Here is a 16,956-nt window from a genome sequence, read left to right on the forward strand (position 1 = left end):
TAGTATTAAACAGCAAAGCCTCAGATTGGCTAGACATAACGAATGGTTTGCCCCAGGGGTTGGTTCTAGGCCCAGTTTTTCTGTGATATACATTAATGACCTAGAACTTGGTCTCATATCAAATATCACCAACTTTGCTACCAACGCTAAACTAGGAGGAAGAATTGTAAACCGGCAAGACTGCAAAATTATTCATAAAGGCTTAGATTACTAGTAGAATGGTCAGACAGATGGCAGATGAAGCTTAATGTAAACAAGTGTAAAGTTATGTACTTTGGAGACAAGAATATACATTGCAACTGCAAACTATTTGGAATTTCTCCAACTAAAGTAAATGAGGAAAAGGACCTTGGATATGTCACTAGCACCAATCTGAAGTACACTAAACAGTATTAAGTAGCAAGTAAAAAAGGCAACCATACGTTATGTTTCATAGCCAGGAACATAGATCACAAGACACCAGAAACAATTCTCTTTGTAATTCTCTAGTTTGGTCTCCATACTAAAAAATAAATGAGGAAGAATTAGACCATGTAAAGTTGCATGACAAAATTGATCCCATCCCTTAAAAATCTGGCATACAAAGAGAGGCCAAAATGATTGAATCTGTTGTCCCTTAAAAAACGTAGACTTCACAGCTACCTAATCCAAGTGTTCAAAGTTCTGAACAAGTTCGATAACGTAAATCATGAACATCTTTTCTAAATTCAAGAAAACACGATTACCAGGACAAATGGAATAAAACTCAAAGCTAAAAGATATAGTATGGATGTGGGAAAGAGCTTTTCCTATAGGTGCGTTGAACACTGGAATAAGTTACCGTCAAGTGTAGTGAATGCTAAGACTATGAATACCTTCAGAAGTTATTTAGACAAATATTATTGCCAGAAATTAACTGCATAAATGACAGCCGTAACAGGGACAGAATGCTAATGTGCAGGCAACCTCTCTCTCTCTCTCTCTCTCTCTCTCTCTCTCTCTCTCTCTCTCTCTCTCTCTCTCTCTCTCTCTCTCTCTCTCTCTCTCTCTCTCTCTCTCTCTCTCTCTCTCTCTCTCTCTCTCTCTCTCTCTCTCTCTCTCTCTCTCTCTCTCTCTCTCTCTCTCTCTCTCTCTCTCTCATTTTTTGTTAAAAAAACCTTTTCTCTACCCACTGTAACCATGTTGGGTTGGCTCCCATAGAGTGCAAATACTGCATTATGGAAGCAGATAGGCTGATGATGTCAGCCTGGTGGCAGTTGCTGAATGGCCAAGGATGGGTCCATAATGAGCTTAATACCATGGTCATGACTGAGTGGTTATTGAAGGCTTAGTGAGGGCAAGCACTTCCTCATCAGAAATACCGAAGATTTGAAGGACCTGATCTGTGTATTCTTGGAGAATATCTCATTCTTATGGAATACTGTTTTTAGAAAAAAATTTCAGTATTCAAAACCTGCATTCTGATCATAGATGTTGTCTCTTAAACATATTAATGTCAAGAATTGCATCAGGAATGAAGTATTCAGATAATACTGTACATCAAATTGCTGAGAATGGATAAATGATCACTTTCACTACTATCCGTGACAGAAGTACCAGTTTAAGAAGGTTGATTAATTCTGTCTTATTTTTCCTCAGGTTCTTGATGATTTTACAGCCAAGGTTCCATCACACTTTTGGCCAAACACTGAGGAGAGTGCTATTCCATATACAGAATTGCCAGCCACTCTGGCCCGCTGGCAGAATCCCCGTGAGGCAGATGCCCTCACAAAGGTTCAGGAAGAAGTTGAAGAAACCAAAATTATTCTGGTATGAGTGCATGAATATTTTGAATACTTTTTCTTTATGATTGTACTTCCATAATTATGACATAGGGAGTATGATGTTGATTACTTATGAACCATAAGGAATGAATTAATGCCTCCAAAACCTGTTTTGCCCATCTCTAAAACCCTTCTTAACTTTCGTCTTTCTGTCTGTGGATCTGTAATTTCACCACTTAAGAGTATGAAGATACTTGCCATCACTGTAGTTCTTAACTTGTTTTGGAAATCTTATATTACACAAATAATCAAATCTGCCTCTTAAGAAAATGGCACTTCTGTGCATGTCATGAATTCATCTCTTTTGAGCAGTTGCTCCAATTACATAGAGGATCAATCTATCCTGGTATGAAGGACTGCTTTCATTCTAGGAATGTTCTAGCTCTGCTCTCTTACTATACTTACCATTCTTCCAGTTTAACCTCTTAGCTTGACCTACTTGCTCTAAACCACGAAGTTAATTTCCCTCTTTTATACTTTGGTTTTAGCTCCCAAGAACTAGCTGCATCTGTTCCCCTCCGCATAATACTTAGTAAGTTACTGCATTGCCTAGTTACAATGTAGCCATTGGCAACCCAGTTGATGTGTTTTGATATTTTTGTTCTTCTACACCTCAGAGATTTGGAACTGCCTACCTCCTACGTCTTTCTTAATGCCTATAATGTATCCCTTTATAAGAGACAGGTCTTCCTTTTCGTATGAAATTCTTAAAACCGTCTTTGTATTTTAGTTAACCCCTTAATACCTATTAAGTTATCCTTTCCAACACTCAAAATTTTTGTTTTTCAGGTATTTTAGAAAATGTTTTTAACTTACATTTTTAACAGTATTCATATAATAGTTTAAAAAATCACTTCAGAAGCACATTTTGTCCACAACTTTCACTGTAATAGCACGTATTGTTTTTATAGATGTTTCTGAGCAATGTCCTAAAAAGTGTAAAAGTAAGACATGTGCCAAATGAGTTACCACTGCAAATGTTTTCTTGTTTACATCCATTCTCTAGCTGTCTTGTATAATGCATTGAAATCACAGCTTGTGTTTTATTATATATAATAAATTCTTTTTTATTTCATACATATTCGCTATTTCCTCCTTTAGCAAGGTAGCATCAAGAATACATGACTGCCTTAAGGGACTGCCTTAAGGGAAAAATCTTCACTTGGCCCTTCTCTTTTCCTTTTTTTTGAAAAGTAAAACATGAGAGAAGGATATCCAGCCTCCTGCTCCCACCCCTTTTAGTCACCTTCTACAACATGCAGGAATGCATGGGAAGTATTCTTTTTCCCTTTCCCCAGGGATGATAAGAGTATTCCCTGCATGTCGTAGAAGGCAACTAAAAGGGATGGGATCGGGGGGGCTGGAAATCCTCCCCTCCCATTTTTGATTTTCCAAATGAAGGAACAGAGAGGGGAGCCAAATAAGGATATCCCCTCTAGGGCTCAGTCCTCTGCTCTTGATACGGAAAATGTGAATAAGTATTTATTTATTTATTTTGCTTTGTCGCTGTCTCCCGCGTTAGCGAGGTAGCGCAAGGAAACAGACGAAAGAATGGCCCAACCCACCCACATACACGTCCACTCAGGCAAATATACATACCTATACATCTCAATGAACACGTATATATACACGCACAGACATATACATATATACACATGTACATAATTCATAGTCTGCCTTTATTTATTCACACCACCACCTCGCCACACATGGAATAACAACCCCCTCCCCCTCATGTGTGCGAGGTAGCGCTAGGAAAAGACAACAAAGGCCACATTCGTTCACACTCAGTCTTTAGCTGTCATGCAATAATGCACCGAAACCACAGCTCCCTTTCCACATCCAGGCCCCACAGAACTTTCCATGGTTTACCCCAGATGCTTCACATGCCCTGGTTCAATCCATTGACAGCACGTCGACCTTGGTGTACCACATCGTTCCAATTCACTCTATTCTTTCCACACCTTTCACCCTCCTGCATGTTCAGGCCCCAATCACTCAAAATCTTTTTCACTCCATCTTTCCACCTCCAATTTGGTCTCCCTCTTCTCATTCCCTCCACCTCTGACACATAAATCCTCTTGGTCAATCTTTCCTCACTCATTCTTTCCATGTGACCAAACCATTTCAAAACACCCTCTTCTGCTCTCTCAACCATGCTCTTTTTATTTCCACACATCTCTCTTACCCTTACATTACTTACTCGATCAAGCCACCTCACGCCACATACTGTCCTCAAACATCTCATTTCCAGCACATCCACCTTCCTGCGCACAACTCTATCCATAGCCGACGCCTTGCAACCATACAGCATTGTTGGAACCACTATTCCTTCAAACATACCCATTTTTGCTTTCCGAGATAATGTTCTCGACTTCCAAACATTCTTCAAGGCTCCCAGAATTTTTGCCCCCTCCCCCCCCTATGATTCACTTCCTCTTCCATGGTTCCATCCGCTGCCAGATCCACTCCCAGATATCTAAAACACTTTACTTCCTCCAGTTTTGCTCCATTCAAACTTACCTCCCAATTGACTTGACCCTTAACCCTACTGTACCTAATAACCTTGCTCTTATTCACATTTACTCTTAACTTTCTTCTTTCACACACTTTACCAAACTCAGTCACCAGTTTCTGCAGTTTCTCACATGAATCAGCCACCAGCGCTGTATCATCAGCGAACAACAACTGACTCACTTCCCATGCTCTCTCATCCCCAACAGACTTCATACTTGCCCCTCTTTCCAAAACTCTTGCATTCACCTCCCTAACAACCCCATCCATAAACAAATTAAACAACCATGGAGACATCAAACACCCCTGCCGCAAACCTACATTCATCGAGAACCAGTCACTTTCCTCTCTTCCTACACGTACACATGCCTTACATCCTCGATAAAAACTTTTCACTGCTTCTAACAGCTTGCCTCCCACACCATATATTCTTAATACCTTCCACAGAGCATCTCTATCAACTCTATCATATGACTTCTACAGATCCATAAATGCTACATACAAATCCATTTGCTTTTCTAAGTATTTCTCACATACATTCTTGAAAGCAAACACCTGATCCACACATCCTCTACCACTCCTGAAACCACACTGCTCTACCCCAATCTGATGCTCTGTACATGCCTTCACCCTCTCAATCAATACCCTCCCATATAATTTACCAGGAATACTCAACAAACTTATACCTCTGTAATTTGAGCACTCACTCTTATCCCCTTTGCCTTTGTACAATGGCACTATGCAAGCATTCTGCCAATCCTCAGGCACCTCACCATGAATCATACATAAATTAAATAACCTTACCAACTTGTCAACAATACAGTCACCCCCTTTTTTAATAAATTCCACTGCAGTACCATCCAGACCTGCTGCCTTGCTGGCTTTCATCTTCCACAAAGCTTTTACTACCTCTTCTCTGTTTACCAAATCATTTTCCCTAACCCTCTCACTTTGCATACCACCTCGACCAAAACACCCTATATCTGCCACTCATCATCAAACACATTCAACAAACCTTCAAAATACTCACTCCATCTCCTTCTCACATCACCACTACTTGTTATCACCTCCCCATTTGCGCCCTTCACAGAAGTTCCCATTTGCTCCCTTGTCTTACACACTTTGTTTACCTCCTTCCAAAACATCTTTTTATTCTCCCTAAAATTTAATGATACTCTCTCACCCCAACTCTCATTTGCCCTCTTTTTCACCTCTTGCACCTTTCTATTGGCCCCCTGCCTCTTTCTTTTATACATCTCCCTCTAATTTGCATTTTTTCCCTGCAAAAATTGTCCAAATGCCTCTCTCTTCTCTTTCACTAATAATCTTACTTCATCCCACCACTCACTACCCTTTCTAATCAACCCACCTCCCACACTTCCCATGCCACAAGCATCTTTTGCGCAAGCCATCACTGCTTCCCTAAATACTTGCCATTCCTCCCCCACTCCCCTTACCTCCTTTGTTCTCACCTTTTTCCATTCTGTACTCAGTCTCTCCTGGTACTTCCTCACACAAGTCTCCTTCCCAAGCTCACTTACTCTCACCACTCTCTTCACCCCAATATTCTCTCTTCTTTTCTGAAAACCCCTACAAATCTTCATGTTTGCCTCCACAAGATAATGATCAGACATCCCTCCAGTTGAATAAGTATGAAATATTTACATATATTATTATATTTAATTGCTATTTCCTGTGTCAGTGAGGTAACACCAGGAAACAGACGAAGAATGGCCCATCCGCTCATATACACATATATGTACATAAATGCCCATACACACTCATATACATACATATGCAATCAATGTATACTTACATGTCCATACACAGACATATACGTATATACACATTTTGGAAAGGATCACAATTTTGCATGTGATCAAGATATTCCTATGGTCCACAGGGAAAATGAAACACGATAAGTTCCCAAGTGCACTTTTGTGTAATAATCATATCATCAGGGGAGACATAAGAGAGAGACATGAGCCAGTTGATATACATCGAAGAGACGAAGCTAGGATGCCATTTGGTAAGCATGTTTACCAAATGGCATCCTAGCTTCGTCTCTTCAATGTATATCAACTGACTTATTTTTTCTCTCTTGTGTCTCCCTGATGGTATGATTAGCACACGAAAGTGCACTAGTAAACTTATCATGTTTCATTTTCCTCGTGGACACATAGGAATATGTACACGTGTACATATTCTTACTTGCTTGCCTTCATCCATTACTGTCACTACCCTGCCATGCAGGAAATAGCATTGCTAACCCTCCCTTCAGCGAGGTAATGCCAGGAAACAGACAAAAAAGGCCACATTCGTTCATATTCAGTCTCTAGCTGTTATGTGTAATGCACCGAAACCATAGCTCCCTATCCACATCCAGGCCTCACAGACCTTTCCATGGCTTACCCCAGACGCTTCGCATGCCCTGGTTCAGTCCATTAACAGCACTTCGACACCAGTATACCACATTGTTCCAATTCTTTCTATTCCTTACATGCCTCTCACCCTCCTGTATGTTCAGGCCCTGATTGCTCAAAATCTTTTTCACTCCATCCTTCCACATTCTTTTGCTTCTCCTTGTTCCCTTCACCTCTGACATATATCCTCTTTGTCAATCTTTCCTCACTCATTCTCCCCATATGTTCAAACCATTTCAACACTCCCTCTTCTGCTCTCTCAACCGCACACTTTTATTTCCACTCATCTCTCTTACTCTTTCATTACTTACTTGATCAAACCACCTCACACCACATGTTGTCATCAGTCATTTTATATCCAACATATCCACCCTCCTCCGTACAACCCTATCTATAGCCCATGCTTCGCAACCACATAACATTGTTGGAACTATTATTCCTTCAGACTTACCCATTTTTGCTCTCCAAGATAATGTTCTCTTCTTCCACACATTCTTCATCACTCCCAGAACCTTCACCCCTCCCCAACCCTGTGACTCCCTTCCACTTCCATGGTTCCATCCACTGCTAAGTCCACTCCCAGATATCTGAAATACTTCACTTCCTCTAATTTTTCACCATTTAAACTTACATCCCAGTTAATTTGTCCCTCAACCCTAGTGAACCTAATAACCATGCTCTTATTCACATTTCCTTTCAACTTTCTCCTTTCACACATTTTTCTAAACTCAGTTACCAACCTCTGCAGTTTCTCACCCTAATCAGCCACTAGAGATGTATCATCGGCGAACAACAACTGACTCACTTCCTAGTCCATCTTGTCCACAACAGACTGCATAGTTGCCCCTCTCTCCAAAACTCTTGCATTTACCTCCCTAACCACCCCATCCATAAACAAATTAGGTAACCATAGATACATCATACACCCCTGCCACAAACCGACATTCACTAGGAACCAATCATTCTCCTCCCTTCCCACTTGTACACATGCCTTACATCATTGGTAAAAACTTTTCACTGCGTTTAGCAGCTTGCCTCCCTCACCATATACTCTTCTCATTCTCTCCATATGTCCAAACCATTTCAACACACCCTCTTCTCCTCTCTCCACCATACTCTTTTTATTTCCAAGCATCTCTCTTACCCTTACATTACTTACTTGATTCAAGTAATTTTGCAAAATGCAGTAATGAAACAGACAGTTAAGTTGTTTTTTGAGACAGTGCACTATCTGTTTTATTTCTTTAAGAATTTACCACAGAAAAGTATGTACATTGTTGTGGCAAACCAGTTGCAAAGTATTGCTGTTTAGTATTGTTAGATTTGACATTGTCCTTAGTCACCTAATGTTCATACATGACCTGACTTCTCAAGCACTGTCATGAATAGACAGCTCATCACTAACCCTCCCTAGTAATATCCAGGATGTTGACATGAATTACAGTGTAATTTAGGCTTTGAAACATGGATCCAACTTCATTATTGTGTGTAGGTAGGTGAGCACATCATTTGTCTTTATATAATAAAGTTCCACTGATATGTGGACAAACCCTCTTTGATATTCATCTTTTCAAAAATTTTCTGAAACTTTAGTGATGATTTATTCTGGTTAATCTTTTACTTGATGACCATAATTAGCTCCTTTGGGATTTTTTTTTTTATGAATTTGCATTGTTTACCAAACTTACTTGTACATAGGCCTATTTGTAACTTTTAGTGGATTAGTACAGTCTTGAAACATTATTTGTTTCACCCTTTCACTCTTTTCTTCTACAGCATAAAACCATTGATGCAGTATTAGAACGTGGAGAGAAACTGGATGATTTAGTCAGCACAGCAGAAAACTTAAGCATGCAGTCTAAAACCTTTTACAAAACTGCTCGTAAGACCAACTCCTGTTGTAGCTTTGGATAACAGGCTGCTTTCATGGCACTATGGAATGGACCTGGTGTGGCAGTTACTGTGGAAGAGATGGAAAATGTTGCATCTTGCATATGCTTGTGGTACAATGTATGAAGTGAAAATTGGTAGAAACAGTAAATGTTTTTTGCTATGGAAAGAGAGTGGTGAAAGTATGACAAATAGAATTTTATCAAAAATAAAGCAAATGAGAGTGTCTGTATAGTGAATATGTTAATCTCTTTTTGGTGAGCATTGATTATCAGTTCATTAGATTTTTTTAATTCTGTTTGTAAAATGCATATATAAATATAGTTGAATTCTTTTAGCTTCTCATTATCAAGAAAATATTTTTCAGATATTTAGATTATCAGTTAACTTAGTAGCAAAGGGAACTTGAAAACAAAACTGTAACAGCTTATGTAAATGAACTCTCATATTTAAGTTTTGTCATTATCCAGAAGGTATTTACTTATCCATCAACCTCTATATGTATATCAGGCCTGTAGGACTGAATTTTATTATAATGATAGCAGTACCAATTAAGTTTTTGTTTAGAAATTTTTAATTCTTGCAGATGTGTGACATGAACTAATTGTTAGATATTCAAAATTTGAGATCCTAAGTATTTTATATTAATTTTCACCTCTGCATAGCTATTTATTATACCTTTTAAGTTAGCATCAAGAACAGAGGATGGAGCTTTAGAGGGAAAATTCTCACTTGCCCCTTCTCTGTTCCTTCTTTTAGAAAGGTGGAAACTGAAGGGGAGAATTTCCAGCCCCCACAAACACCCCTTTTAGTCGCCTTCTACGACATGCAGGGAATATGTGGAAAGTATTCTTTCCCCCCTACCCCAAGGGATGATATAAATATGAATATGTATATGTATGAAAAAAAGAATATATATATATATATATATATATATATATATATATATATATATATATATTTTTTTTTTTTTTTTTTCATACTATTCGCCATTCCCGCGAAAAATCATAGGAAAATAATTTTTTCTCTGTTTACATGATACCATATATTTTGTTTATTATGAAAAAAAAGATTAGCATTGACCTATTACAGTTTCATAAATCAGCCATACATCATGTGAAATTATCATAGTTACAGTGCTCATCTTTATTTGATTTCTAACACCAAGACCTCATCCATTCATTTCTGCAGATTTGGAAGACAAACATCTCTTTTTTTTATGTAGGCTGGTGGAGATTTGTATTGTGCAATTCAGACTTCTGGATTTTGTATTTAAATAAGTATTGCATTGCATAGTCATTCAGGGATGTGTATCCTCCTTTATTGTGTGAATATGCTTGAAAAAGTCTTGTGATATATTTTGCACTTTATTCTGCCAGTATATGCTGGGGACTAGATCATGTAGTAGCAAATTATTATACCAAAGATGGACTGCTTGTATGTTAATTAGGAAATTTAAGTAACTGTAATCGTAATATCTGTATTAATCTATTAATTGATTACAATTACTGAAGTTCTTTACAGGCTTATAAGTGTGGGATATATCTTAGTTTCAGGGTGTAGTGTAAAATAATGGATGTATGGCTGAAGAGAAAATATAGGCATCTTGAGTATGTAGTTAGATATGATAGGGTTGAAGAGAAAATTTTGGTGTGTCTGCGGTATCTTCATTTCTATTGGTAAATGTTTACTGTTGTGCTTTGAATTTTATTTTCACATGTAACGGCATGTTGAAAAGTGATTATTTGTTTCTTTTGACAAGTAAAGCCTCTCCAAAGAAGTATGCTTACTTTACAGAGAGGTTATTTCATCTGTCCAGTCATGTCAACTATACTTTGATGTGGTTTGGAGTGTAAGCTTAGTGTGTATTATGTGTATAATTGTGAAGAATGCTTTATATGGTAGAAATAGTTATGTTGTGTTATTTAAACATTAGGATGACCACTGCTTCTGCTTATTTCTCAGAAGTTAATGAAGAAACCTAAGGCGAGTCAAATGAATTTAAAATTTTAAATCAAAATGTTAGCAAGTGTGGTAAAAAGAGGTTTTGACCATCATCCAGTAAGCTGTAAGTACTAGGTATTTTGCATTCAATCAGATTTATGCAGTGGTAAATGCACAGTGTTGGCTGTCTTGTTTACTGAAAGAGGAAAGTTGAAAAATATAGCAAGTTTTGTGAAAGTGTAATGGCCACATTACTGAAGCAAGCACTTAATGATGGGTTTGTGATTTGCTTGCTGTGTCGTCTCCACTTAAGACTTCAACTGTTGGTGATGTGACTGGTTCAGCATAGAAATGATCAGAGGTTTTGAAGCCTGTTCCTCATCTTCATTGTTAATCTCAGCAGATTGCAGAACAAGTAGGTTTATTGTCAAAGAGAAAATTGGGATGGATGGATCCAGAAGAGATTTTGTTAAGCATTTGCATAAATAACTTCCACTTTTTTTTTCATGTGTTTTATCACTTAGTGTTGCTTAGTTACATTTCATATTTTGTGTGAATTGCTTATTTTTTATTTGTCATATAATTTCAGTATTTTTATTTTATCTATCCATATCACTGATACCTGTTCCTTTGGAAACTCCCTTTAGGGGGTGGCCATAGTGAACTCCAGTGTCACCTATTAGCTCATAATGCCTTACCCTTAACAGGCCATTGGTAGAGGGCAACTCTGTGTTTTCACGGCTTCTACCTCAAGGTACCCACTACTATTACCGAACATGTCTACTTAAATGTTCCGTGTTTCATAGGATATTAAAATAAAATGTTCCGTGTTTCATAGGATATTTTATGGTAAGGTTGTCCAAAGCATTAGTGAGGCTAGTGTGTGCAATATCTGATTATTAGATTTTGGATCTATTGCTGAGATTTATATATCCTATGGAAGGTTAACGATGTAGAGTGAGCATGTGAATCTTAGTCTGACCTAACTGAGGGTGGTTAGGTATATTTTGGTTTTGGGATATAAATTAGCTTGAAGCTGAAGAATAAATCCTTCAGTTGGGATATACTTATGACCTATAGGTTTTTTCCATATCACTAATTTCCCCAATTTAGAAAAACTTACTAAGTTTTAAAAGTACTGCCTCTTCTTTTTATATATTCATTGATTTATGTACAGTTACTCCAGGATCTCCTTCCATGGCAGAGTCCCATTGTAACCCAGGAAGCCTTTCCAGATGCTCTTGTAGCCCAAAGCCTCATTACTTCCAGTAGCAGGTAAATTTGGATGTGTTTGAGTAGGATGTTCTCTGACAAGACTGTACTCCTAAAGATACATCCTTGCCATTGGTGACTTTTGACTCATGTAACATCATGGAGTTGGAGTCTGGAAGCACTTGTATACTTAAACCTGCCCTAAGAATCCATTCTGTCCTGATGAGGCTCCTGCAGTACTCAGGAAGCTAGCCAAGTCCACCTGTTGGGATCAGTCTGTCTATATCTCTGATGCCTTTTCCCTTCATGAACTTCCATCAAGGGGATTGCCATTGCAAGATTCCCTGCATGTCCCTGTCTTTACATGCCTCCCTCATGTAAACCATTCTTTGCATTTTCCCCCATTTCACTACCCCCTATGCTCGTCCACTGTATTTCCTCATGGCATACATAGGTGGTCTTCCTCTCTCTCCAACTCCTATAATCATACTACCATGCATTCTCCTTGCAAACAACCCTCGCATTCCTTCTACATACCCTAAACCACCTTAGAATATTATGTTTCACTCATTCTGCCTCTCCATAATTTGTCTGTATATCTATCTACCATTATCTCCAATACCTATTCCCTCAGGTGTTGGCCACAAGAAAAGTGTCTCCATATCTCATGAGCTCCAGTGCTGCTTCTTAGCCTTTAATGCTTCACCCTTAACAGACCACTGGCAGAGGGCAACCCAAGTGCAAGTCTTTAATGCCTCTTCCTCAACTTACCACTGGCAGAGGGCAACCCTAGCGCAGTTTTCCAGAGACTCTTACCAAATATTCCTACTGACTTCTACCCAATTTGTCTCGTGTTCCTGCCTAATGCTCATACCTACCACTTCTGTGTATTGCCCCTAACATTTTGCAAAAAGGCAGGGCAAGTGCATTGTGCTCACAGCAGGTAAAGTTAGAGTTAAGAAGAATGAGTTGTGTGAGTTAAGTTCTGTCAAGTGTTATGTTCAACAAGGATAGATTGTATGTGAACAGAATGCCAAGAGGCCACTTGTAGATGAGTGAGTTATGAAGAATACTTCATTTCCTTTATATTCCCTGACATATGAACACTCACACACACTCATTTCTTTCTTCATTCCCTCTAGTTGTTCTACATGTGCAGTATTATTTCTCCCCTATCCCAAAGGATAATATATCTCTGGGGATGGGGGTGAAAAAGAATACTACCCACATATTCCTTGCATGTTGAAGGAGGTGACTGAGAGGGGCCAGAGCAAGTGGCTGGAAATCCTCCCTTCCTGTATTACTTTCCAAAAGAAAGAACAGATGTAGCAGCCAAGAGAGATATTTTCTCTCAAAGGCTTTGTCATCTGTTCTTGATGCTACCTCACTCATGTGGGAAATAGCGAGCATGTTTTAGTTGGCTGTGAGATAATGCTAAAGTGAATGTAAATCCCCCAAGGGAATGGTGGAGAAAGGGTTAGGAATGTAAATCATGGTACTTTATGAACTACATGTGAAGTGAGTTATTTTTGCCATGATGTATGGTATGCTGGAGTTCTTGAATCTGGTACTACAGCAGAAGGTTTGGAAAAGGTTTGATCCTTGTGTGCTTCTTGTACTCATCTTTCTCTGTCTTGATGGCAGTAGTTGGTTGTGCGTCTTGATGGCTATAGTTTGTTGTGTTGCGGTGTCGCCATTAATCCTAATCTGAACTTAAGACTCAACCCCTCACATCTCTAGGCTAGGGTGTGAAACTCAAGCATGCTGAGGACATCCTGGTAACTGGTGTCCCATCCCACTGCAAATTTCATTGCTCAACATTGGATTTTTTCTATTTGTTTGGCCTAGTGTAGAGTGAGGATGGAGTGGAAGAGTGGGCAGCAGTGCTTCAGGATGGGTCAAATATGTGTTATGTAAGCTGTTGACTGGTGTAGAGCATGTGAAGTTCAGCTGCATTTGAGGTGATGTTGATGTCCTACCACTGTGATGCTGGTGTTACCTATCCTCAGATCTGGGTAAATTAGGGGTTCCTTGCTGGTGAATACATGCTTAACTTGGCACCTCTTTTATGTTGAGGACAAAGTTGCTCTCCAAAGCACAAGTATATGCATTTTGAGTGGTATGTTGCAAGGTGCTGTTGGTGCTTATTTCGTGTAGTGGACATGCCTGATTGATTGTGGGGTTGTCAACGTATTTGAGGCATGTTTGAAAGTCCCTGGTGGTGCCGTTGGTTATTGCCTGGAAGGTGATAGGTCCACACATAGTACTCCCATGGGCACAACATTTCCTTCTCCACTAGCAAAGCTTCCCAGAGGGGACAAAGCCACTGGAGAAGTGTGAACTGCAGTCCTAATTCATAGTCCATGGGTGACAACTGAATGGTCAATGAGATCAAAATCTTTTGAAAAATCATTGACCACAGAAATAATTTGCCAGGTTTATCAAGGTTTGTTAACATATCATACGTAGATGGACAAGGTTGTGTGTGGCTGAGCATCATTTCACGTTACCATACTGTCTTGAGTCAGTGTTTGGAAGACTGTCAAACATAACCTGTGTTGCAACAGAGCTCTCAGGAGTCTTGCTTAAAATGGAAGTAAGGCTTATGGGTCTCATTTCATGTGTGGAGCCAGGATTAGAATTCTTAGGCACTGGAATGATAGTTGCTTGTCACCAGATGGAAGATAAAAGTTTTTCCTGGAGAGACTTATTACATATGTGGGTGAGAGGTATGCTCAGTTCAACTGCAAATTCCTGAGTTAGTCTGATGGGGAGGCCATCTGAAGGTGTGGCCATGGTGCTCCTCAGCTGTGAGAGATGTTTGTTCACTTCCCATGGTTGAAGTTCTTTGGTGCTGTCCTCTTCCTGATGATAGGCAGGCAAAGATGGTGCATGGAGAGGTGGCAGGCAGTTGCATACTTCAGTGAAATGTGCCTTAATTTGTTCTGTCATTACTGTCTTCCTTTTGTGTCTTCACAAAGATTAGAGATGCAGTGATGATGCCATCTTGATTTGGTGGATTTTATTTTGTTGCTTGTAAATTGGAAGAGTTGCTGCTGTTAAACTGTGCTGTGTGTCCAGTCATGCTGAGATATAAGATGCTTTATTTGTGTGGTCATTCAACCTGGGTCATTGTCCCTCTTGGTAAAGGTTATTACAGGGAAACAGTCCTCATACTTAATGTGGAGTAGATGCTGAAAGTCCTCTGCTACATGGTCGAGATTTGTCATTGATGTGATATTCATCCAATCCTCATTACAAATCCACTACCCAAAGGACCTGAATCATGAATCCCAAGTGGCCTGATTGAAATGGTTTTGAGTGTATGGTGTTATTGAGGCTCACACTTCCAGATCAGATGATGATGATCCAATGTACCAAGTGGTGCCACTGTGAAGGGGATTGTGCACTATTCTGTGGTGTCCATGACAATTTTGTCTAAGATTCCATGCCCGCTGGTTGGTACATTCACTTTATGTTCAGCCCCAAGACTTCAGCATAGACTGTCTTAGTCAAAGTACTGATTGAAGTGTCCTAAGTTAATGAGATAAAAGGTAGTGCCATGAACAGACAAAGAAAGGCCAGTGTGTATATAAAGTGGTAGAGTTTAGCAGCACAGAAATGCCATTACACTGAATTAAGCAAAGGTTATTTAAACACCAAACCGTAAGTCTTTATGAGCAGTTTACATTTGTATTTTTATTGATTTTTTTTTTTTTACTTGTTTGCCATTTTCTACAGTATGTTTGTTTAACACTTAAATTGCTCTTGCCAGTATCTAATGATCCTCTTAGGTCTGCTCTTACCATCTAGTGACATTTTAACTTTTCCTCCCTCAATTTACATATCCAGCTGGCATGTTTTATCATTAGTAGTCGATAATGGTGCGAGAAAATATTTTTCTCCTGAGCAATCCTACTACCACCATGGTAAGTCCACAGCTGTGACCTGTAGGTCAGGAGTACATGTGAAATGTGAAAAGATAAGTGACTTAGTGATTTTGATGGGATTACAAAGTAAGGAGGGAGGCCTTCATGGAAGGCATTCCCTCTGACCATGTGCTTGTAAAAGATATTAACAACTGTGCCTAATTTTCTCTTTGTGTGATCCTGAGATAATGGAGGACTTTGGTAACAGGTGACAAATAAAGAGTTAGAGTATTTACAAGGAAGAAACACTTCCAATAACCTCCCCACGTATTCCAGCCTTTCAGTATCCTCATACTTATTTTTAATGTGAAAGATGTAGTATTTGTAATCATATTCATGTTACCACTAAAGGTGTGCCTTTGTAATATAGAGGTACAGTGGGAAAATAAGCTCATTAGAAAAAAAGAAATATCACCCCAATATCCTCCAGGCACACATGCCAGCCACTCAGATCCCGACATATTTGTAGTGCAAAGTTGTAATAGATGTAAACATATTCATTATGTTTTCCCATTAAAGCCGTGCCTGTTTAAGAACTAGAGATACAATGGGAAAATATGTCTTGTCTATTAGATAATATGTCTTGTCTATTAGATAGAATAATGTATCAAGATTTTTCTCTCTTATTGGGAACTGTTAAGTATATAATTCAAGCTTCCTTTTCAAGCACTCACTCAGCACTGAACTATGCAAACACAAAGGTAATAACTTGAATTTTTGTTTATTTTCTGTTAATTTTTTCATCCACATAGAAGGGGATGAAAACTGGAGGGAATTGCACAGTATAACTCTTAAATGCTGGGTGATTTGCAGAAAGTAGATTTCATTATACGCTTCAAACAAGATCTTCAAATTTTTGTAACCCATTATGAGACGAAAGAAATACATGTGAAAATGAAGAATAAGTTAAAAAGTAGGGCTAACATACTTTAAATGGCTGTGGTATGACACTGAAGTTAACTCATAGATCCCCATGGGGAGCAATGGGGAAATACTTTAGGATGGTTGTGGAGGGTGGGCATCATTTAAATTTTCAGTTTCCTGTTATAAGCAAAAGAAAAAAGATGTAAAAGTAAAGGGTATGTACAAGAAAATGAGCTCACGTATTTTATTTGGCTGAGGTATAATGCTGAAGTGAATATGTAGATTCCCAGAGAGTGTTGGAGGAAGGATTTTGGAGGGTGCTCATCTCTCAAATAAATATAAATAATTTATGAAAATAATGTATATGTGCAAAAACAT

The 16,956-nt window shown here is 38.8% G+C and overlaps 1 protein-coding gene across 3 annotated transcripts in view; it reads left to right on the top strand.

Annotated features, from left to right (window-relative positions):
* Ykt6 (YKT6 v-SNARE) overlaps positions 1–15,984 on the top strand; it is a 29,051-nt gene extending 13,067 nt beyond the window's left edge. For all 3 annotated transcript variants that reach the window (XM_071687162.1, XM_071687159.1, XM_071687160.1), the window contains exons 4-5: positions 1,618–1,788; positions 8,516–15,984. In XM_071687162.1, the coding sequence (XP_071543263.1) occupies positions 1,618–1,788; positions 8,516–8,653 (309 nt within the window). In that variant the 3' untranslated portion in view covers positions 8,654–15,984. The remainder of the gene's footprint in view (positions 1–1,617; positions 1,789–8,515) is intronic.
* Positions 15,985–16,956: the final 972 nt, after the last annotated feature.

Source organism: Panulirus ornatus, chromosome 43 (assembly GCF_036320965.1).
Source record: "Panulirus ornatus isolate Po-2019 chromosome 43, ASM3632096v1, whole genome shotgun sequence".
NCBI classification, from domain to species: Eukaryota; Metazoa; Arthropoda; class Malacostraca; order Decapoda; family Palinuridae; genus Panulirus; species Panulirus ornatus.